General features: G+C 45.2%; 2 protein-coding genes across 2 annotated transcripts in view; both read left to right on the forward strand.

Annotated features, from left to right (window-relative positions):
• Window positions 1-1,105, forward strand: part of LOC307082597 (vesicle-fusing ATPase) — a gene marked incomplete at both ends in the record, with an annotated part of 18,681 nt that extends 17,576 nt beyond the window's left edge. Inside the window, one exon of the mRNA XM_079746214.1 lies at window positions 930-1,105. Within this exon, the coding sequence (XP_079602340.1) occupies window positions 930-951 (22 nt within the window). The remainder of the gene's footprint in view (window positions 1-929) is intronic.
• Window positions 1,106-3,118: 2,013 nt separating this feature from the next.
• The window catches only part of LOC307082599 (thyroid hormone receptor alpha), a 92,995-nt gene continuing 75,957 nt past the window's right edge, over window positions 3,119-20,156 (forward strand). The window contains exon 1 of the mRNA XM_079746217.1: window positions 3,119-3,479. The gene's annotated coding sequence lies outside the window, so the exon portion shown is untranslated. The remainder of the gene's footprint in view (window positions 3,480-20,156) is intronic.

The raw sequence follows: 20,156 nt of genomic DNA on the forward strand, positions 1-20,156 counted from the left end.
TAATGTGTTACTGGTCATCAAAATTGTTTTATAATTGTTCTATTTTCTAATGTGAAAGGGTACTGCTTCATACGCGGGCTGTGAAACAATCGCAGTCTACATTCACATTTAGGGCATTTACCAGATGCTTTCTTCCAAAGCCACTTACAACAATTTATGCACATATATACGGCAGAGTCAACCATGCAACTATTCCACACACATATATACAAACATATATATACACACACACACACACATGTATGACGGAGTCAACCATGCAAGTATTACACACACATACAGTACATACACACACATATATATACACACATGTACTGCAGAGTCAACCATGCAAGTATTACACACACATATATATACCCACTTATTTATGTATATACACACACACACATGTACGGCAGAGTCAACCATGCAAGTATTACGCACACATTTTTATACACACATAAATTTATACACACACAAGTACGGCAACCATGCCAGGCGACAGCAAGCTCGTCTGGAGCAGTAAGGGTGTATTTATCAGGGACACCCGACAATCAATCTACAACGTCACATTTCTAGAACTAATCATGCAATATGATGAGTTCTGTTTAAAACCACATTTGCAACATTCAGGACTGAGGTTGATTTGATGTCAATATGGCAGAAGCAGTGGTTGCTGATCAATTTAGGTTTTTCACATCACTTTTCTTACCATCCATCCCCATTGATCCCATTTTTCCAAAGTCAATCCCTCATGGTAACACTTCCATCTTCAGACGATTATCAGAGACATCATAGTATTTGTTCTGTACAAACGTTGACCCTTTCAAGGGCGATGACGAGCCCGTCTTGTCTTGTGTCACGGCTGTCCTCACTCACTGCCCCACCCCAATCAGAGGCCCAGCGTCATGTGACCTGGAGAGGCTCACTAACTCCTTGCTCTGCTGCAGCGGCCGGGCCTGCTACGAGTAGAGAGTAGAGGAGGAGGAGGAGGAGGAGGAGGAGGAGGGCTCCGATTGGACCGACCGACCAAGCGCGCCGTGCAAGGAAAGGAAAGGAGCGAACTTTCTGCCCACCCGCTCCTCCGCGGCCCAGGGATCCACGCACACGTCTCCACCCTCCACCTGGGGGCCCGCCGGGGGTCAGAGGGCAGAGAAGCAGCGGCCTGACTTCCTATTAGCATGTTATGAGCATCCAGTCCCAGCCAAGACCAACCCTCCTCGTCTCCATGCCGACAGATTGACAGCCCAAATTGACATATCACTGAAACCTGTTGAGAATTGTACTTTTACTGTTTAAGAACATCATGTACAATATATCTATCAATATATCTGTTGATATATATATATGGATATATATATATATTCTGATATTTTAAAAGGATATCACAAAAAAAGGTCAAATAAAGTGCTGTCTTGTGCATTGTGCATTGAAAATAAATAGTAGCCATGTATGTTTTTAGCTTCCCGTATTTGTTGTAGCATATATCTCTTGTGCCCGCTGTGAGCTGGAGTTTGGTCAATATGTACATGCTCTTATGCAACCTTAGCCAGGCCATAGGGTTTATATGTGGTACACTGATGACTGGAAACCTCAAACCCGCTCACATTTCCACCTCTCAACCCTGCAGGAGTCGGACGTGAAGTGTGTCGGAACAAAAATATACATAAAAACGAAATGTTGTTTTAACGTGTAAATGTAAACCCTTTAAATGTATTTAAGAAAACATTTCTTTTTTGTATATAGTATATAAATATATATATTAAAAATACAGTATATAAAACGAAGTGATTCAAAAAAATGGAAAGACAATTGAGTGTGACATATTTCGGTGTGATGCTCCTCCCCATCGCTTCGAGGGATCTGCTGTTCTAGTGGGAGTACCGTGTGGATTACTGTAGGCTGTGTGGCGTGCAGTGCAGTGCTAGGTGGAGTGAGGCATCGTCAGTGTTTAGATTCAATTAAACAACACACACCTTTCCAGCACTTATGTGAAAATGTGTTTTTTTTTACACGTGATAGATATTCTTGTGTGAAATATTTATTTGAATCCATGTTTCTCGAAGTGTGTGCGTGTGTGACTGTGTGTATGTGTGTGTGCATGCGTGTATTTTCCCCTATATGTAAGCTTCAGCATGCGACTGTGTTGAGGTGAGTGTGTGTGTGTAAGTGCATTTCGGTTTTATTCAGTTCAGCGTGACTAACGTGTGTTCTTTTTCTGCCCATGTCAGTGGTCCGTGGTTATTGTCCAACCGACGCTCTTTTTTTGTGTTTCAAACCCCTAACGATTTATGTGTGTGTGGGTGTATTATCATGCAAGATGTATTATTGCAATAAAATCACAGATGCACAGGTAATGGACAGCTCTAGCCCTTTCTGCTCCTCGCACACACACACACACACACACACACACACACACACACACACACACACACACACACACACACACACATTTCCACTCCGTTGTGACCCACTAGGCCTATACCTTATGCCATAGTTTACTGCACCCAGTCAGTGTCAACGTCTTTATTGTTATTCATTTAATGCTGATTCGAAATACACCTAAAATAAATAATGCAAATGTAAATCCAACACTAACATATACTCAATAAGACTAGCAGGCCTGGTTCTATTTGGTAAAGTCCACATGTTCTTGTGATAAGGGAACACGACCCCAGTAGAGGCGAAACATGCTTGCTCTTTTATACTTTATTTTTTATACTGCTTTATTCTGTATTTTATACTGTAGGAAATTAGAATCCAAGTATTGGGAACTCTTGGACAGAGGGGGAAACTGCAGGTATATATTTCCAACCTCGGTCTAACACACGATGCCAAAGTCAAGCATGATATACATTACTCGGAATCACTGGCTCACTGCCAACGGAGGAAGGTCGGGGAACCGCTGATTAGCTGAAATAATAAACAGCGGATAACGCAACCACTGCTGCAAAACAAAACCCCACCGCTAGCCGCTAGGGGGAGTCGTTGCACCGGATCACCAAACCTCCCCTGCTCTCTTGTTTCCACTCCTCCTCTTGACCCGCATTCAACCATACTGTACATGCAGGGGGGTGGAGCGAGTGGTGAGAGCTAAAGCCGTAGAGTTTCCTCGTAGCTCGTAGCCATGGACTTGGCATTCCCGAACGTAACGCGGTGCTATTATTTCAACACGTACCGAGAACGCACGGAACGACCGCACCAAGAATGGATACACACTGTCTGACGCTCGCGCACCTTTAGCTCGCGTGCTTTTTTCATGTATGTGGCGCGTGTTTAACCTAGCCGAATTCCTGTTTTGTCGACTTCAAGCTCGTGTCCCCCCCCACCTCCTCTCCCAGTAAGGTTTAACACCCTCCTGGGTCACCTTGGCATCGGTGGTGAAATGTATCGCGACCCCCCCCGACAGTGATCCTCCTGCCGGGCGCGTGCAACCAGCCCACCCGACCGGAGACGAGACGGTTCACGAGCGCCGGTTGCTCCCCGCGTCCCGCTGCAAGGTGAGTCCCGCCGGCTGTCCTCGCGTTAACTCTCGTGGCCCCCGTGTGTGTGAGTGTGTATGTGTCACGTTAGCCAGCTTCCAACAGCATCGGCCGACACACTGTACGGCGGGAAACGTTTACGACCCAGTCGGTACCGGAGAATAACTCAGACCGCGGGGGTTCGAGTGCAAAAACACGCTAACCCGGGGAGGGAGCAGACTTTCCCCCGTTATGCATTTCCATGGCTGCTTCCTCACCATGACTAGCCACAGCCCGCATCATATATTGATGGCATGAGGTTACGTAAGGCAAAGTGTAGGATATATGTCGAGCAGCGCGTGGAGGCGACGTCTCGTGGCGGCTTGTTCTGATGCGGTGTGATGTGTTCTTTTCTCGCGATGACCCCCCGCTGCACCTCGCACGGGACGTGGAGGTATACAGTGGGAGCAGGGTAGAAGTCGGACTACTTTTGGGGGCACAGGAATTTCCCCTGAAGTGCGCCCGTGGTTCGCGCGGTCTCTGCTGCTCTGCATTCCATTGTCATGACATGTGCATAAATGCCAAGCGTTGAACTTGTGTCCAGCAGGGTGCCTATGGACTGTACTGTTGGAGATCTTTGGGATGAGCCGTCATGAAGCGTGCACGCTGAGAGCTGGTTGGACGCAGGCTAATTGGCACACGTTGTGTATAGCTAATTAGCAGTCGTCTGTGATCATGAAGTGTGAGGACTGCAACGTGAAGGCACGTGCAATGGACTTGATTTAACTATACGTAGGTCGGTGTTAGATAGAAGGCTTATTTGTGTAACTATTACCAAGAAAGGAAAACTCCCCCACTAACTTCCTGACGCACATGCAAATCGGGGCTGGCTTTACACAGATGTTCATTGGAAGAACAAAAAGACTGTCTGGGAGTGGTGGTTGAGTTCACCTCAACGGTGGTTTCTGCAGCGCTTTGCAGCGAGATGGATCTGTGGCTCGTTATAACGCGCCTACAGAACAACAATGGGGACGTCTGTGACCCCGAAGTTCAGCATAGTGTGGTTCCCTCGGCAGCGAGCGAGTGGGAGCAAAACATTGCAGCTTTTGTTTGTTTCTCCGGAGTCTCCGCGCTCAGAAACACCCAAAGGAGATATCCCATCTAAACTAAGAACAGTGGACGTCATTTGTCATTGTTTGGTAGAAATTAAACAAAACAGAAAAAAAATGGCTCATATAAGTTCAAATAAAAGTTGTGTTTGAGGGGGTTGTTATAGAATACAGCTTGAAATGCACGTCCGTTTGCGGTCAAACATGAACATGTCTTCTATATAAGAAGCTTCTTCACTTATAGTCTATAAGGAAATGATAGAAGTGTTGTTCTCCCAACAGTACATTCGTGTTTTGCGTTGTTTTGTACCATCAGTTGGGTATTTACCCAGCCGTGTTCGACATAAAGTACACCCCGCTCGGCTTCCAACCATACGTACTTAATCCTATTAACCGTCTGCGTCACCGGGTCGGCAAAAAAAAAACTGAACTAAACCTAAACAAGAGGAGGTCACCGCAGTCCACGCGGCCGCAGGTGTCTGGGCCTGACCTCGTTTGACGCTGCTCATGCTCTTCAGCTTCCCAGCGCCTCCGCGGCCTCCATGCCCACGCACAGGGCCTCCTGGCTGTCTATAGGGTCTGGAGAGGGGGGGGGGGCATAGGCCCTGCCTCCCCGCGAGGGAGAGAGATATAGATAGAAGGCTAGCTAGAGAGAGAGAGAGACACACACGTGTGGGAGGGAGGGGATGGGGGGAGGGGGCACTGGTTACATAACCATGGCTGCAAAGGCTTGCTGCTAATGCCTTGATCACAGTCAGCATGGCCGCCGCATGTTACGTCAGGCTCTGGTGCACACAGGGAGGAAAGGAGAGGCAGGGAGAGGTCCAGGGAGACGGAGGGGAGGGGGCGGCCGGCCTTAGGGGGGGCTGAGGAAGGAAGAAAGGGCCGGGCATTAGTCGCAATTAGTGGAAGGATTAAGAGGAGGCGGCGGGGCAGACAGGGAAGGGAGAGCAGGATATGATGAATGAGGTGAAGCCGCTCTAGATAAGAGCACTGATACGAGATTATGACTGGAACGCGCCGTTACGGAGCTAACGCACTCAATGCACAGCGCGGCGGGATCGCTGTGGCACCGTGTTAGGGGCATGTTTACATGGGGCCCCTTCCCGGGAATGTCACCGCTTCCGGTCGCAGCACAGCCTCAGCGGGGACCTGGTAAAGGTGCTAAGTCGGTGTTGAGAAAGGGGAATTGCCGGTGCGGATAACCCGGAATATTGATCCCGGGTTGGATTGTGCCTGTGTTTTAAAGCGTCCACGAGTGCTGCGTTTGATTTTAAAGTTTGTGGCGGAAATGCCGAAAGGTAACGCGTGATTGACAGACAGGCAGGCAGGCAGGCAGGCAGGCAGGCAGGCAGGCAGGCAGGCAGGCAGGCAGACAGACAGACAGACAGACAGACAGACAGACAGACAGACAGATGGATTAGGCACTACAGAAACACATGCAGTCTGTTGTTTGTATGTTTTGTTTGTTGAAGTATAATGCATGTTATGATGGCTGTGATTGCGGTCATAACTGTATTATCTGAACATAAGGCTAGGGCAATATTCAATCGTTTGCGATGAAATTGTTTTTAACTTGCCCACAAAACATTACCTTGTATTATTGAGAATAAGCGAAACGTCATTAACGCGAATGCCGTGCCCCATTACACACAATTTTCGTAATTTCTACTCGTCCGAGCGACGCACAATCCGCCTCATTCACAGCTCAAGCCGTGTGGTGGAAGCCTATAAGCGGTTAGATTATTTTAAATGTCGCTCCCGTTCTGCAGTCCTCAGTGAGTCACAGAAGCGGGCGGTCACCCAGACACAGCTCATGGACCTCACCAGGATGTGTGCCCCTCCGGATGGCGTTACGAACCCAGACACGATGGTGTTGGGCTCTCCGACCTCGGATTCATCCACAACCAATACAGAGTAGCGATGGCGGTCATCGTTCAACTTTTCATTCGACCGTGGCTGGCAGAATGAAACGTTGGCGTTAACGCAAGGTAATCTCCTCGTTCCTCTCGTGAGCAAACATGGTCAAATTCACCCGCTAGCGAGTGCAAGTTGCAAGTTGCGCTGAATGGACTGCATTTAAACATCGCTTTTCAAACCAGTGGCCAGTCACACACCGACGGCGTTGTGTCAACCATGCAAGGCGACAGCCAGCTCGCCGGGAGCAGTTAGGTTGAGGTGTATTGCTCAGGGACATCTCAACACTCGAAGCTAGAAGGAGCCCGGGGATCGAACTAGCAACCTTCTGGTTACCAGCCAAACCGCTTTACCTCCTGAAACACATGCCGCACTAGTATCCTCTCAAGCTACATTTTCCTGAGCATTTCTGAAGGTCGAGCACAGCTGAGGTTTTCTGCTGCGTGCTGAAATTAAAGAGGGAATGATCATTAAGGTAGAATTGTCTGCTGCAGGGAAATAGTCAGCAGAGAGCTTGAGTTAACTAGATGGAAATATGGCAGAGGGTGTCGGGCACACATACTCACACACACAGACTCACACACACACACACACACACACACACACACACACCCCTCGAAATATGATGGAAATATGGCAAAAAGTGTTGCTCACATCACACACACACTCACCCCCCTGCTTTGTGTTATTATGTGGAGCAGATGTTTTTGGAGCAAAGAGCACATAGCTTATTGTGTAATAAACTGTTTAACTGAAAAATATTTTGTATATGTTGGCAAATAGTATTGTTCCTTGAGATAGCATTGACTTCCAATCATGTGAACAAGTCAATTGATTTAAGTTTGTCTCAACGTTAAAAACAAATACCTAGTAGTAAACTAGGGTTGTCGTGTTGCTGTAGCTCAGCCTGCTACTTCTCTGTGTGTGGCAGCATGAGTGTAGCTTAATTTAATGGGGAGTAACTTGTAGCTTGGCTCAATACACTTTCCAAGTAGCTTGCCCAACAGCGCGGTTAATGTTTTACTTTAACAGCAAAATAACACTATAAGATGACATCACTCATTACGTCCAGTTACTTTTTTATACCCCTTACTATAAAGATAAATGTATAAGTGACACAAAGCGGCACACACAAAGGAAGGGGAGTTACACACAGTAGTGTAGTACTTAGCATTGTGTAACATCTTATCCCAGCTATCTTGGTTGTATACAGAGAATGGGTTAACCTTGCTATTGTAAGTGCTTGGCACTCACAATGGCATTTTACGCTTGGATTTGACCCTTGTGGAACTCCACTATAATTGAGTCCTCTGATTAGATAGGGTTATTGAAAGGACAGAGCAAAGGCTCGTCTTCACCAGCAGTTTAAGGAGTGTTGAATCAATGTGTCTTTTTCTCCTCACAATTCTTATGGGAAAATGCTGCATATTCCGACGTAACTGATCAATAGTCAAGTCAATAGTGGACACGATTTTACGGAGATATTCTGTTTCTCTTGATTTTCATGATGTTAATCTGTGACGGGCTTGACGTAAAAGGACATTCACTCGACACAATCGACCACAAGGTCCACAAACGTGTAAATTCAGGACCTCCGACATCACCCGTGATGAGATTCAGCACCCCCGACACCATGTGACAGGAAGTATTCCTTTACCGTGATAATCAACCGAAAAAAGAGACACCGGGGAAGCCTTGTAACTTTACGTAATGAACACTGCAGGGAGTCCCTCCCCTTCCATCTTCACCACGTCCAGACAGACTGGCGGCCCTGGGGTGCGCTACACTAGCGGGCGGCGGGCCAGGTGACGGGCCAGGGGACACAGCTGCCAGGTGTCCTCCGCTGGCGAGCGGCTCTGGATCCAGAGCGAAAGAGTCGATCCCAGAGGTTGTTCAACTTGGCTGTTTAAATTATTGTCCACTTTCGCCTACTTTTTGGCTTATCGAAAGCTAGGAATTGGTTCTTGTTCATGTAGCATAATTCACAAAGAGGAGTTTTGGCTTGCACATTTTTTTATGTATTGTTATTTTATCTATATTTATTATCCATTGCTGTTAACGTTTAGAGTCGGCACTTTATGTGACAGTTTTAACATTAAGTGTAATGCTTGTGAGCCTAAGATGTCTTTTTGCGACTTTAATTTACATGATATCAGTATATTTTCTTTCGGTTAACGGAACCATTTACATTCAAATTAACATTAACATGACATTTACAGAACTGATCCAAGTGACTGTGTGCGTCAGAAAACATGGCGTGGCCTTGATTATTGATTAGCAGCAGCTGTGAATGCCGCACACCTGCAGGCCCTTAGGTCTCCTAGGCTGTATCTGAGAGCACAACCACAGGCCTCCTGCTCCCATTGGCCCTCTGAGGGCACAACCACAGGCCTCCTGCTCCCATTGGCCCTCTGAGAGCACAACCACAGGCCTCCTGCTCCCATTGGCCCTCTGAGAGCACAACCACAGGCCTCCTGCTCCCATTGGCCCTCTGAGAGCACAACCACAGGCCTCCTGCTCCCATTGGCCCTCTGAGAGCACAACCACAGGCCTCCTGCTCCCATTGGCCCTCTGAGCCCTGAACCATAGCCGGCGGCTACCAACCAACCGATCATTACATAGGGCTGAACATGTATGATGTATGTACTTTATTCTACGAACGACATACTGTATATATTTCCTATTCATAGACATGATCTCAGAACATATGGTCTTCATAGCGTGTTTGGCAAGATGTCGGGCAAGGCGAGGTTCTGATTTTTTTCCGTTGATCGATTGCTGCGGTCGATGGCGTCTTGGACGTCCTAGTTTGTTGTGCTGATCCGCTTCGCTGCACAGTTCTCTGCAGTCCTTCTGACTGAAAGATGATACCAATAACGACAGGCCATCTTGTTATTGCTTATGAGCGCGTGAACAAAGCTTTGATCACTTTGTGACCGTGTACTTGGATCTGCTGAAGACCAGCCTGTAACCAATGTCACTCTGATTTGACCAAACCTGGTTCTTTTTACTTTGTTATGAATGAGGCCGTAATGGATCAACGGTACTTGACTTTCTGTATTAACAGAAATTTAACTCCAGTCGTAAAAAATAAGTGAAAACCTACTTTCAGCATTGTTATTTATTCAGAACATTTAACACACCATACAAAATAAAACCCCTCCCTACCTCCCAACCCCCATCCCTATGACCTCCAGTAGGGATGCACCGAAAATTCGGCCACCGAAAATGTTTGGCCGAAAATGGCCCAAAACATAATTTTCCGTTTCTTCCGAAGGAGTAAAAAGGCCGAAAAAAAATACAGAACATTTCAATTTTTGATGTGAGAAAAAAAAAAAGCAACCAGTGTGGAATTTACCGGGTGCACTACATCAAAAGAGTGATTAAAAAAGAGCCTCACGTAAGTTTGGAAACAACTAAATGGCAATACACAGAGATGAGAAAAGAGCCGAGCGCACCTGTTAAAATGAATAAATGAAATGAATGAAAAACAGCAAAAGCCACATTCTGATTTCTGTTTTGGCTTTCGGCCAACGGTTTCAGTATATTCAGTTTCGGTTTCGGCCAAGAATTTTAAATTCGGTGCATCCCTAACCTCCAGTCTATCCCAGTCCGTCCCCGTAGTGGGAGACCGCCGTCGCGTGTCTTGGAGAAAGCACCTGGGATTTCCTTCCTAAACTCTAGTTGTCTTAGCAACGAGTGTCTCCGGCAGGAGGATGTGACCCCTGGGGTGCCCACCGTCACAGCAAGCACCCCAGGGGTGATATTGGCACAGGGTGACCTGTCAATGACATCGAGAGAGTGTAAACAACTTGATTGGCAATGCTGATGCCTAATGAGAATAACAATAATAATGCATTTGTAATCAAGGGAAATAATTGTGTGTGTGTGTGTGTGTGTGTGTGTGTGTGTGTGTGTGTGTGTTGCACCATACTGTAATATCTTCCAGTAAATAGTATGAAATTCACATAATTGGTTTCAGTACTAAGGTGTCTGACATGCCAAAAAGTGCTTGGCAACCAAGATAGTGAAAAATTCCCAAAATTTTTACTTGAAAAAAATTACTTGAAGATTACTTGAAGCTACTTGAAAAAAATTACTTGAAGAAGTTGTCGAAACCTCAGTTTTGAAGTCTACAGAGGGTTGGACATTTTATGTGCTGGCTGTGCTAACATTAGCCTCAGGGCTATCAAACACAGTCTTCCTCTTCTAGACACATGTTGTGTTTGACCAGGGATTTAGATGCGTTTCCCTGGTCATCTTCTCATTAAGAGTTCCAACTATTGCAGTGAGCTCTGTTTGCCTCCAGTTTAGAAAAGTACAAACAGCCGCTTACAGCTCTCAAGTGCCCTGACTGTGTTGGAACGCGCCCCTAACCAGCTGAGGCTGAGTGAGTCTCTCTCTCGCTCTCGCTCTCTCTCTCTCTAACGTACACTGTAGCATGCTCTCTCACCCCCCAAGCAGTGACATTTTGCCCTGATTGATTTAACTTGAATAGGTACTTGGTAGCACTGATCTAACTCGGTCGGTGTTCTTAAAGGTACAGTGCAGCCCCAACCCGGGCTGCACTCGCTCCCTAGACACACTGCTGGGGGAAACCCAGCAGTGGACTCTTTTACTGTCATAGGGGAAGTTTGCATTGTTAAAACCTTGATATGCTCAGTGCCCTCAAAAATATGAAGGGTTTGAATCGCTTCGCTTGCTCTGTAAAGCTGGGGAAATCTTTGACTTGGCTTTGTTTGACATATTAAAATAGTCGCTGAATGTTTAAACATCACATTCAGAGGGCTTGCACAATGCTTAAAAAAACATTCAGATGAATCCCTATATGAACCCAACATACGAAGACTGACCAGTATGCATTTGGTGCTTAATGTAAACAAAAACAACCCTATATCAACTGATGTAGCCTCTGACCACAAAACCCCAGACAGTAAAGGGAGATGGAGAGATGTATGGATGGTGTTTTGCCTGTGCTTCTTGTTCCTAATACAATCCATGATGCCACAGCCGAAACCCATGTCTCCCAGTCAGCCGGCCATGTTTACCGTCCCTTCATACTGAGGTCAACACAGGAGATACTGAACAGACATGTTGCCAAGGAGAAACAAACAAAGGGAAATGCAAGGAAAGGAACCACAGAGAAATAGAAAACAAAGATGAAGACGAAGTTGGCTTTCGATGGGACCTCAACCTACAGCTTTTGGATTGAATCTATGTCTATCGCAGTAACTAAATCAGTTGAAGTTGATATCTTGATGTTGATACCTGCTAGAACACTAACAGGTTAGTAAGCGTGATCTAACAACAAGACGGCCATCTTGTATCCATCTTCTTCAAAGCTTTTAATCAGAGTTTATTCTAAAGGCCTTTCTCTTTTCACATAGAATATACCGTGGCGCACAATATGTTCATTATAACCAGGATGCATGTTTTCATCTTAAAAATGTATAAATTAATAGATCATTATGGTTCATTCTAATAAGGTTATTCTTAAAGAGCCATTTAGATCCAGCTCCAATAAATATGGGCTTCCTTGTATATTTACAGATGGCTCACTTGGTATTCATTTTAATTGGTATGTATGAAAGGCTTTGAGTTCGAATAGATAACCTTTTATTTATATTACGAGTTTCATGGCAGACTTCCAGACTTCCAAGGCTCCGATTTATTTCTATATCAGTGCGTTGAGCAGTTGGAGAAAAATCAACTGTCCTGGGTTACCATTTCATTGTGTTCATGCTTTCTAGATAGTTCCAAAACCAGGTTAGTGTGCTATGATTGGGCTCAGTATGAGCCTCCCAATTTATCACTGAGATGTATTTCAGCATGGACCGCAAATTGGTTTGCGGTAGTTGATTTAATGGGAGGACAAAAATAAAATTGCCTCTGCGTCTGTACCATTTATGGAGCCATACGGATTACTACAATATTCGCTGCTCTCTGTTTCAAGGTTTGCGTTAATATATGATATTGTGACAGGCTACACCGTTCTTTTATGCACAGCCACGAGAACCTGCCAAACATAGCGCTGAACCGTTTGCCTTTCATTAGCAAGGTACTTAGTGTGAGAATAGATTTTTTTGTAAACACTACTTTTTGTGGCAAGGTTTAAGGTGAGGAAAATATGATGTGAATATTGAATATGAATATTGACTCTGACAAAGCTTGAGTCTGTTTGTTGTACATTCTTCACTTCATTAGGCAAGGATTAGTGTCATGGCTAGCCAAGTGTCTTCCACTACCATTCATGTGGAAAAGTGTGGAAAGTCTCCAAGGACCGTTCTCTTGTAGTGGTGTAATTAATGTTTTTAGCAAACTTTTATGGAATGTTTACTTTTTGTTTTGTAAAGATGGACGACTGATGTCTGGCAGTTTCCACGTCTCTTGGAAAGTGTTTTTGCATCTTTTAACATGAATTGAAAAGAGTCACAATTGATGAAGTGATGACAGCTGGCTTCCTCTAACAACCAAGCCATCTGCACACCATGGACATAACTGGAATACAGAGTGAATCCCCACAGAGACCTTTTGCTCATAATGTTTTTATATTGGCAAATGGGTGCGTCTGCTGTTTCCGTTTCATGTTCCTACTTTCCCTCTTAATTTCTAATATTGTATCCTCCCTATTTCAATTTGTACATTTCCCACTGGCAATATCTGCCGTTGCATTTAAGAAATGTGGTCTCTGCCCTGTCTACTTAATTAGACCTCCCCCCACCCCCCAACCACATCCCGCGCCCTTGTGTGTGTGTGGTTGTGTGTGTATGTGTGTGTGAAGAAGGGAGTTTAAAAGCTGCCTCTGTAAGTCATCCATTAGGATGACTTTACAGCAAGCTCTCGGAGTGTGCTTACACACACGCACACGCGCACACACACACACAGACTACACACATGGGTCAGCCAATGTCTCGGGGTTTACACATAGATGCGTGTCAGCGCCCACACGCCCCAACATACTATCACACTCAGGCAACTGTAAGAGCTCAACTTCACACGTGTTTAGGCTTACGGGACGCACACAACATGCCCATAGCCACACAGCACCCTACACCGAACGTCAACAGTAACAACATCTGGACCTGAACAAGGTATAACTGCGTATCCAAACATCCTATCTTCATGCACGTCCTCTGGAAGATGTTAGCATGATGCTTACATGCTAAGACAACACAAGGCTAACGTAGAAAATAATCGAGTGAGGGGGATAGGGGGTGTCTGTGAATGCGATGGGAAAGTGTGAGCTTCTGTGGGGGTGACCTGCTATAAGATCCTCTCTCCCTGCTGCCAGTCTTCTGTGGGGGTGACCTGCTATAAGATCCTCTCTCCCTGCTGCCAGTCTTCTGTGGGGGTGACCTGCTATAAGATCCTCTCTCCCTGCTGCCAGTCTTCTGTGGGGGTGACCTGCTATAAGATCCTATCTCCCTGCTGCCAGTCTTCTGTGGGGGTGACCTGCTATAAGATCCTCTCTCCCTGCTGCCAGTCTTCTGTGGGGGTGACCTGCTATAAGATCCTCTCTCCCTGCTGCCAGTCTTCTGTGGGGGTGACCTGCTATAAGATCCTCTCTCCCTGCTGCCAGTCTTCTGTGGGGGTGACCTGCTATAAGATCCTCTCTCCCTGCTGCCAGTCTTCTGTGGGGGTGACCTGCTATAAGATCCTCTCTCCCTGCTGCCAGTCTTCTGTGGGGGTGACCTGCTATAAGATCCTCTCTCCCTGCTGCCAGTCTTCTGTGGGGGTGACCTGCTATAAGATCCTCTCTCCCTGCTGCCAGTCTTCTGTGGGGGTGACCTGCTATAAGATCCTCTCTCCCTGCTGCCAGTCTTCTGTGGGGGTGACCTGCTATAAGATCCTCTCTCCCTGCTGCCAGTCTTCTGTGGGGGTGACCTGCTATAAGATCCTCTCTCCCTGCTGCCAGTCTTCTGTGGGGGTGACCTGCTATAAGATCCTCTCTCCCTGCTGCCAGTCTTCTGTGGGGGTGACCTGCTATAAGATCCTCTCTCCCTGCTGCCAGTCTGCCAAAAGCCGCCAGCATTTAAGATGCTTTTGGTTTTAGCCTGTTGCGACTTTTCGCATGCTGCAAAGTGGTGCTGGGGCAAAGTGCTGGTGAGGGTCAGGTACTGATACGAACGGCCATACAAACACACAAAGGATAGAGACTGAAGGTCTGCTCATGAGGGCTCTCATCAGTACTTTGAGGGAATCTAAGCTTAATGGGAATGGCCTCGCTAAGTACAATACCAATCTCCCTTTGAGACTTGGGTTATGTTTTCTCTCCACAAGCGGCCAAAATATTGGTCCACTGATGACTAATGTCTGATTGTTTAGCTTCAACTTCAGAGACCGGTTAAGGGCAGCCAGTTAATCTTTATATTTGTGTAGCCTTTGGTTCACTTTTCACCAGCCGTGTCTGTGGTTAAAGTAGTGCCTTTAGGTGTTGTTAGTCATATTAATTCTTCAGGTCTGTTAACGTACAACCCAGGCTGACCAGGAAGCGTGCCAAAGAAAATGGATTGCACTTGAGGAATCAATTGAAATAACATCAGGCGTGCCAAAAACCGCAGGCCAATGACTGCAAATCTCCAAAACAAGCCAGAGTTGATTTGAAACTAAGGGCACAGCTCTGAATCACAGCATTCGACAATGCAACAACAACAGCCATAAAGGTGTGGAAAATCACCAGGTGAATATTGTATGACTCAAGGGATTAGAAAGGTGCCTACAAATCAATGGACTAAAGTTTGTATTTATTTAGCAACAGCCCAAGACCCATTTTTATGATTCTTTTGTTTATTTTGAATTATATTAGATGAATTTAAAGCTAAATCAAAACCCCTGCTGTTTTTGCCATATCATAATATATCTACTTTTTTCGAATTGCAATATAAGAAGGAATCAAATTAAATACACTTGTTTTTTTTATTTCACTTCCCATTAGATCTGTTATTTTCTTTCACAACAGGGCTCCACGATTACTTTTAGTAACTCACACAATATACATCGGTATCAGATCCAGAATGTGGGAGTTTGCGCCATCCTTCTTTTACGATGTCCTGATAAGATGTTCTGTTCCAGCCCCAGGTGCTTGGCTATCATTGGGCCTGTTGCGTAAGAACCTTCACTTTATGTGGGACTCGTGGAGGACTTCATGGCTTCGGCCCAGTTATTTAAGGTTAAAGCCTTTGTGAATCTATGTCGGTGAGCCACAGCGATCCTACTATTGTTGAGGCAGACCCTGAGATTGCGGTGCTCTCCCCTCCGTGGCGAGACTGAAGTTAATTGGACTTGTGGTTTTGCTTCTGCCATTTATTAACGATGGTGATTATTTTCTCCCTAATAAGCGAGAATAACTACAGTCAACAAACATGTTTCGCGCTCCTTAAGGCATTAGGGCCTCACAAGATGACCGCCGGTGTTTGCTTGCATTATAACACGCTAGTCTTTCTCCTATACTATGTTTGCAAACCGTCCTTTAGAGACATTTGCCTGTAGCGATCCAGATACTTTCTCTCTGCATTCCAGGAAGTATCTAGAGCAAATGTAAGGAGGTATCTGGAGAGCATTCCAGACTCTCTCACTCCTCCCCCTGGCTTTGTTCCACAGGGGAGGACAGCAGTCGCTAGGAAGTCCCGTCTGAGCAACTTGTGGGCAGTGACTAATCAATATGTTGACATGTACATCAAAATCCGGTGAGGCGGAGTAATCACTTCATTATCCGTTTGTGGAATCAACATCCTCATTAATGCGTTTACATGGCCACTGAGGAAGCAATTGCAGGTGTGCTAAATCCAACATTGGCAATAGAACAATGCGCACCGAATCAACAGCTCTCGACTTGCAGCGGTGTGTTGATTTACAGCCGTCTAATTACAACAAAGAAGATCCTGATGAGGGTATATGAAACCACACACTGAGAGAGAGCGGTATGTTAGCACTCATTGTAAGACTTTTGCACTTTGGCCAACCAAGTTTTTTTTTTTAGATGTTTAGAGCTCTGATTCCAGAAGAAAGCAGCTGGGCTGAGACACTCCTTGTGAGGTTTGCTGGCCTTGCTCAGGGATTAGAACTTGCAAACTTCGGGTCACATGAGCTGTCTCCACATAGTGTGAGCACACAGCTATGCTCAGGATGACTCGTGGTGTTGGTGATGTGTTTGACATGTCTTTTATTTTGCGTTTTGCCATTTTTTAACGTTTCGCTGAAGGATCTGAAAATGTGTCTTTCTTCTTTCTATTTCTGAATGAAATGGAAAAAACACTCAAAACCATAATCAAATAAACAATGATTTGGCATGTGCCCGATCAATATAAGCACATGAATATACGGAAAAAGGAATTATTTAATGAATATTAGCAAATAATATAGCTACTGGGACATCATATTTACAATGTGCTCTGCTACTCTGTGCTTCACGTTTTAAAAGATATATGCATTTGGATACCAACTTTTGTTGCTTATGGTTGCTAAGTCTCAATGCTTATTGAGCATTCTTCATGATTTTATCTTCACACATTTATTAAACTATTCTATTATTTTTTAGGGGAGAATAAGATCCTAAAATGCAATTTGCATTTCTGAATATTCTATCAAGGATAAGTAAACAGCTCCCATCTATTCTGGCGTTTCATTAAGAACTTCAGCAAGTTAAAACAAAGCAATTAAAAAGCTATCCGTTGTAAGCCCATCCAGTGTTTCTCATTAGGGAACCATTGGATGTACTTTATAGTTTAATTAGATTGAATGAAGAAGATTAATACTTGTGTTTACTTTTTAAAAGTACAGATGCTTCTGCGTTAGTGAATGGATTTAGATTCATTATGGAGTTTTTGCTTTGTCTTGTCTGCACTGTATAGTGTATAGTGCTGGCACTAGCATTGTCTGTATTGGAATGAATCATATTTGTATCAATCAGTACAATATCGCTCAACAACAAATCACTAATCAGTATATAAAAACTGGACAATATTGCTCAACAAGCAAACATGTGCATCAAGAAATTTACCCATGTTTCAAAGTGTCTAAAGTTTGTAGTAAAAACTTAACCTAGTGATCAGTAATCCCCTAGTTAGCGTAAACTAACTAGCCCTCCTTTGCATGGCTTCCTGGTACATACAGCAGCAGTAACGAGAACAGCATTCTTCTGGGATCCACAACCTCCTCCCCTAATGGTCTGATAATGGAGACACTTCCTTCAAAGGGCCAGGCAGCAGATGATTGGTTTTGTCTTGCCTGAAAGCGCACATTACTTTTTAAATGGTTCAATATACAGGAGGCATCGTATGACATGATGGCGTCCTCTGCGTGGGGCTTAATGTAGTCATGCCGGGCCTATATCCAGACTCTAGTAGAACAAGCTGTGCATTTCCCATTGGGAAGCGGTCTGTCTGTCGTCTGTGGGGTGGAAGGCTCTGGTTAATGGGGTGGGAGGGCTCAGACGTCACCCCCCCCCCCCCCCCCCCCCCCAACCCCTGGAATGACTGCATTTTAGGCTATTATCCACCGCTAGGCGACAAGCCCCCTGATAATGAGTCTGCCACTCTGTCGGAGGGAGGAGGGGCACTAAGAGGCAATCAGGGCTGAGCTCAGTTCTGAATGTCGTGTTGTGTGTCTGTACAAGAGACGCAAGGTTATGCACACTTTTTCAAAGCGTTTTTTGGTAAAATCAGGCCCAGCTCGTGTAGTGTGTGGAGGGGGGGGAATGAGAATGAAATCGACGATTAGGGTTGCTACAGTCAATCGGAAGAAACAAACGGTCTGTTCCTTCATTGTACGGGATGACTCAGACTCAAATTATGAAAGTCAGACGTAAACGTAGTCATGGTTTCCTTCCTCGTCATTTTAGATAAACAGCTGCTTGACTTTTCTACCGGAGCAACACTTCTTCGAAGCTTAACCTGCAATAACGTAGGCGCGAGATGGCGCTTGAAACATGAGTTGCAGGAGAAAGGACAGCGCTGCTCATTCAGGAACTGACGGTTAATCCGTGTTCCTGCCAGATTTGTCAAGTTGTCAGAGAAGGCGCGAATAATCGGACAGGAGAGCCTTCAAGTGTGGACCCCGAGTCCCCTGGGGTGGACCACAGACCCAACGTCAAGGCCAGAGTGATCATCGAGACCGGTTCTGTATTTAGTACACTACATGCCCGAGTACTTATAAAGTGCTCAGACATTAAAAGTGGCCTTTAGGACTCCCAGTGGGCAGGGTGGGCGGGGCAGTGATATACTGTACTGTTTGGCAGAGGGCTGGTGTCGGGGTCTGTGTGTACGGAAGCACTCCAACGGAACGGGATGGCGGATGGAAAGGCTTTTGGATACGTTTTATGCCTGCATACTTACTGTTCATTTAATGATATGGCTCCCCTGCCAAATAGGGCAGCCTTCTAGTCACAGCAGAAGGTTTGGTAGAATAAAAGACTCATACAAAACAAAGATGATATCTGTAAAGGAGGGGTAAACATTGAGATATTATATATGTATATACACTTTTCTCTGTTTGAGTTTTTAGAAATTCCTGTAGTTTCTCCTTCCCTGGCGTATATTCTTTAGTTTAACGAAAAAGTATTATTTTGCACATTTCACCCAGCGAAAGTCTCTGAATTGATTACAACTACAATATCACGTACATGATGTTTGGAGGAAGGCAGCGGCTTTCCGACCCAATCTCGATCTGAGTATGACTCTGTTACGGCAGAGCTTCAATGCTAAAGTGCAGTGCATCACCAGACATAGTAGAACGTACAAATCCCGTCGGGAGATTAAGTTTGAGGTCTTGTTCTGTTTTTAATGTAATGAGTGGTAATGGTTTGAGCAAGGCTGGAAGCTATAGCAGGGCAGTATGGTGGCGCCGGTGTGAGCAGGCTAACTGGGAACACGAGCCACTCAGGTTCCAGTGAAGGCACACTGCTTTGACTTCATAAAACTAAAAAGGGAGTTTGGCCATTGTGCGAAGTTTCAATGAAATTGCAGCGCGGCACTTAATATTCAATAGCATGGGAAGAAATGCACTTTTGTAGATGACTGAATGAAATGATCATGATTGGAGTATATAACACGATAAGCCTGTTATTATTAGTAGGCAGAGCTTTCTTCCTTTTCTTCTTTTTTTTCTTTCTTTGTGGTTGGTTAGGAAAGAGATGTCGATATAAATAAATAAATAAATAAATAAGTACCCCCTATGCAATAATTGAAGTGATTTTAAGTGAGTGAATCGGTTCTAATGAATGAACACAGATGGATGGTACGTGACAAAGGACATGCCACTACTGCGACAAAGCAGCTTATAAAGGGGTGCAACCCAATTTGTTAGGCTGCCACCGAATGGAAATGTTACTGACCCCAGTTTCAGCAGTAGTGTTAGTCTTGAGCGGCGTTTTCCCGACACAGGAGGATGAGATTGGGAGGAATTGGTGCATGCTTACATTATGTTATTTTTGTTTGACTAGGTATTGACTTATCATGACTCCCAGTTTAAAGTGTAAATGAATCGTGATGGTCTCTTGAATTCAAACATAGTCATAATTTCCCCTTGATTTGTTTTCATTTGTAGACTTTTATCTGCGTTGCTCTGTGTCCCAGTGACCAGCAGAGTCTAGCTTTGGCCCCCTCTTCGCGTTACAGGATGTGGGTGGGATGTAGAGAAAGACAGTGGTCCAGGAGAGATCTGGAGGTGATTTCCTAACGTACGGGATAAATCA

The sequence above is a fragment of the Pollachius pollachius genome (genome assembly GCF_949987615.1).
Source record: "Pollachius pollachius genome assembly, chromosome: 11".
NCBI classification, from domain to species: Eukaryota; Metazoa; Chordata; class Actinopteri; order Gadiformes; family Gadidae; genus Pollachius; species Pollachius pollachius.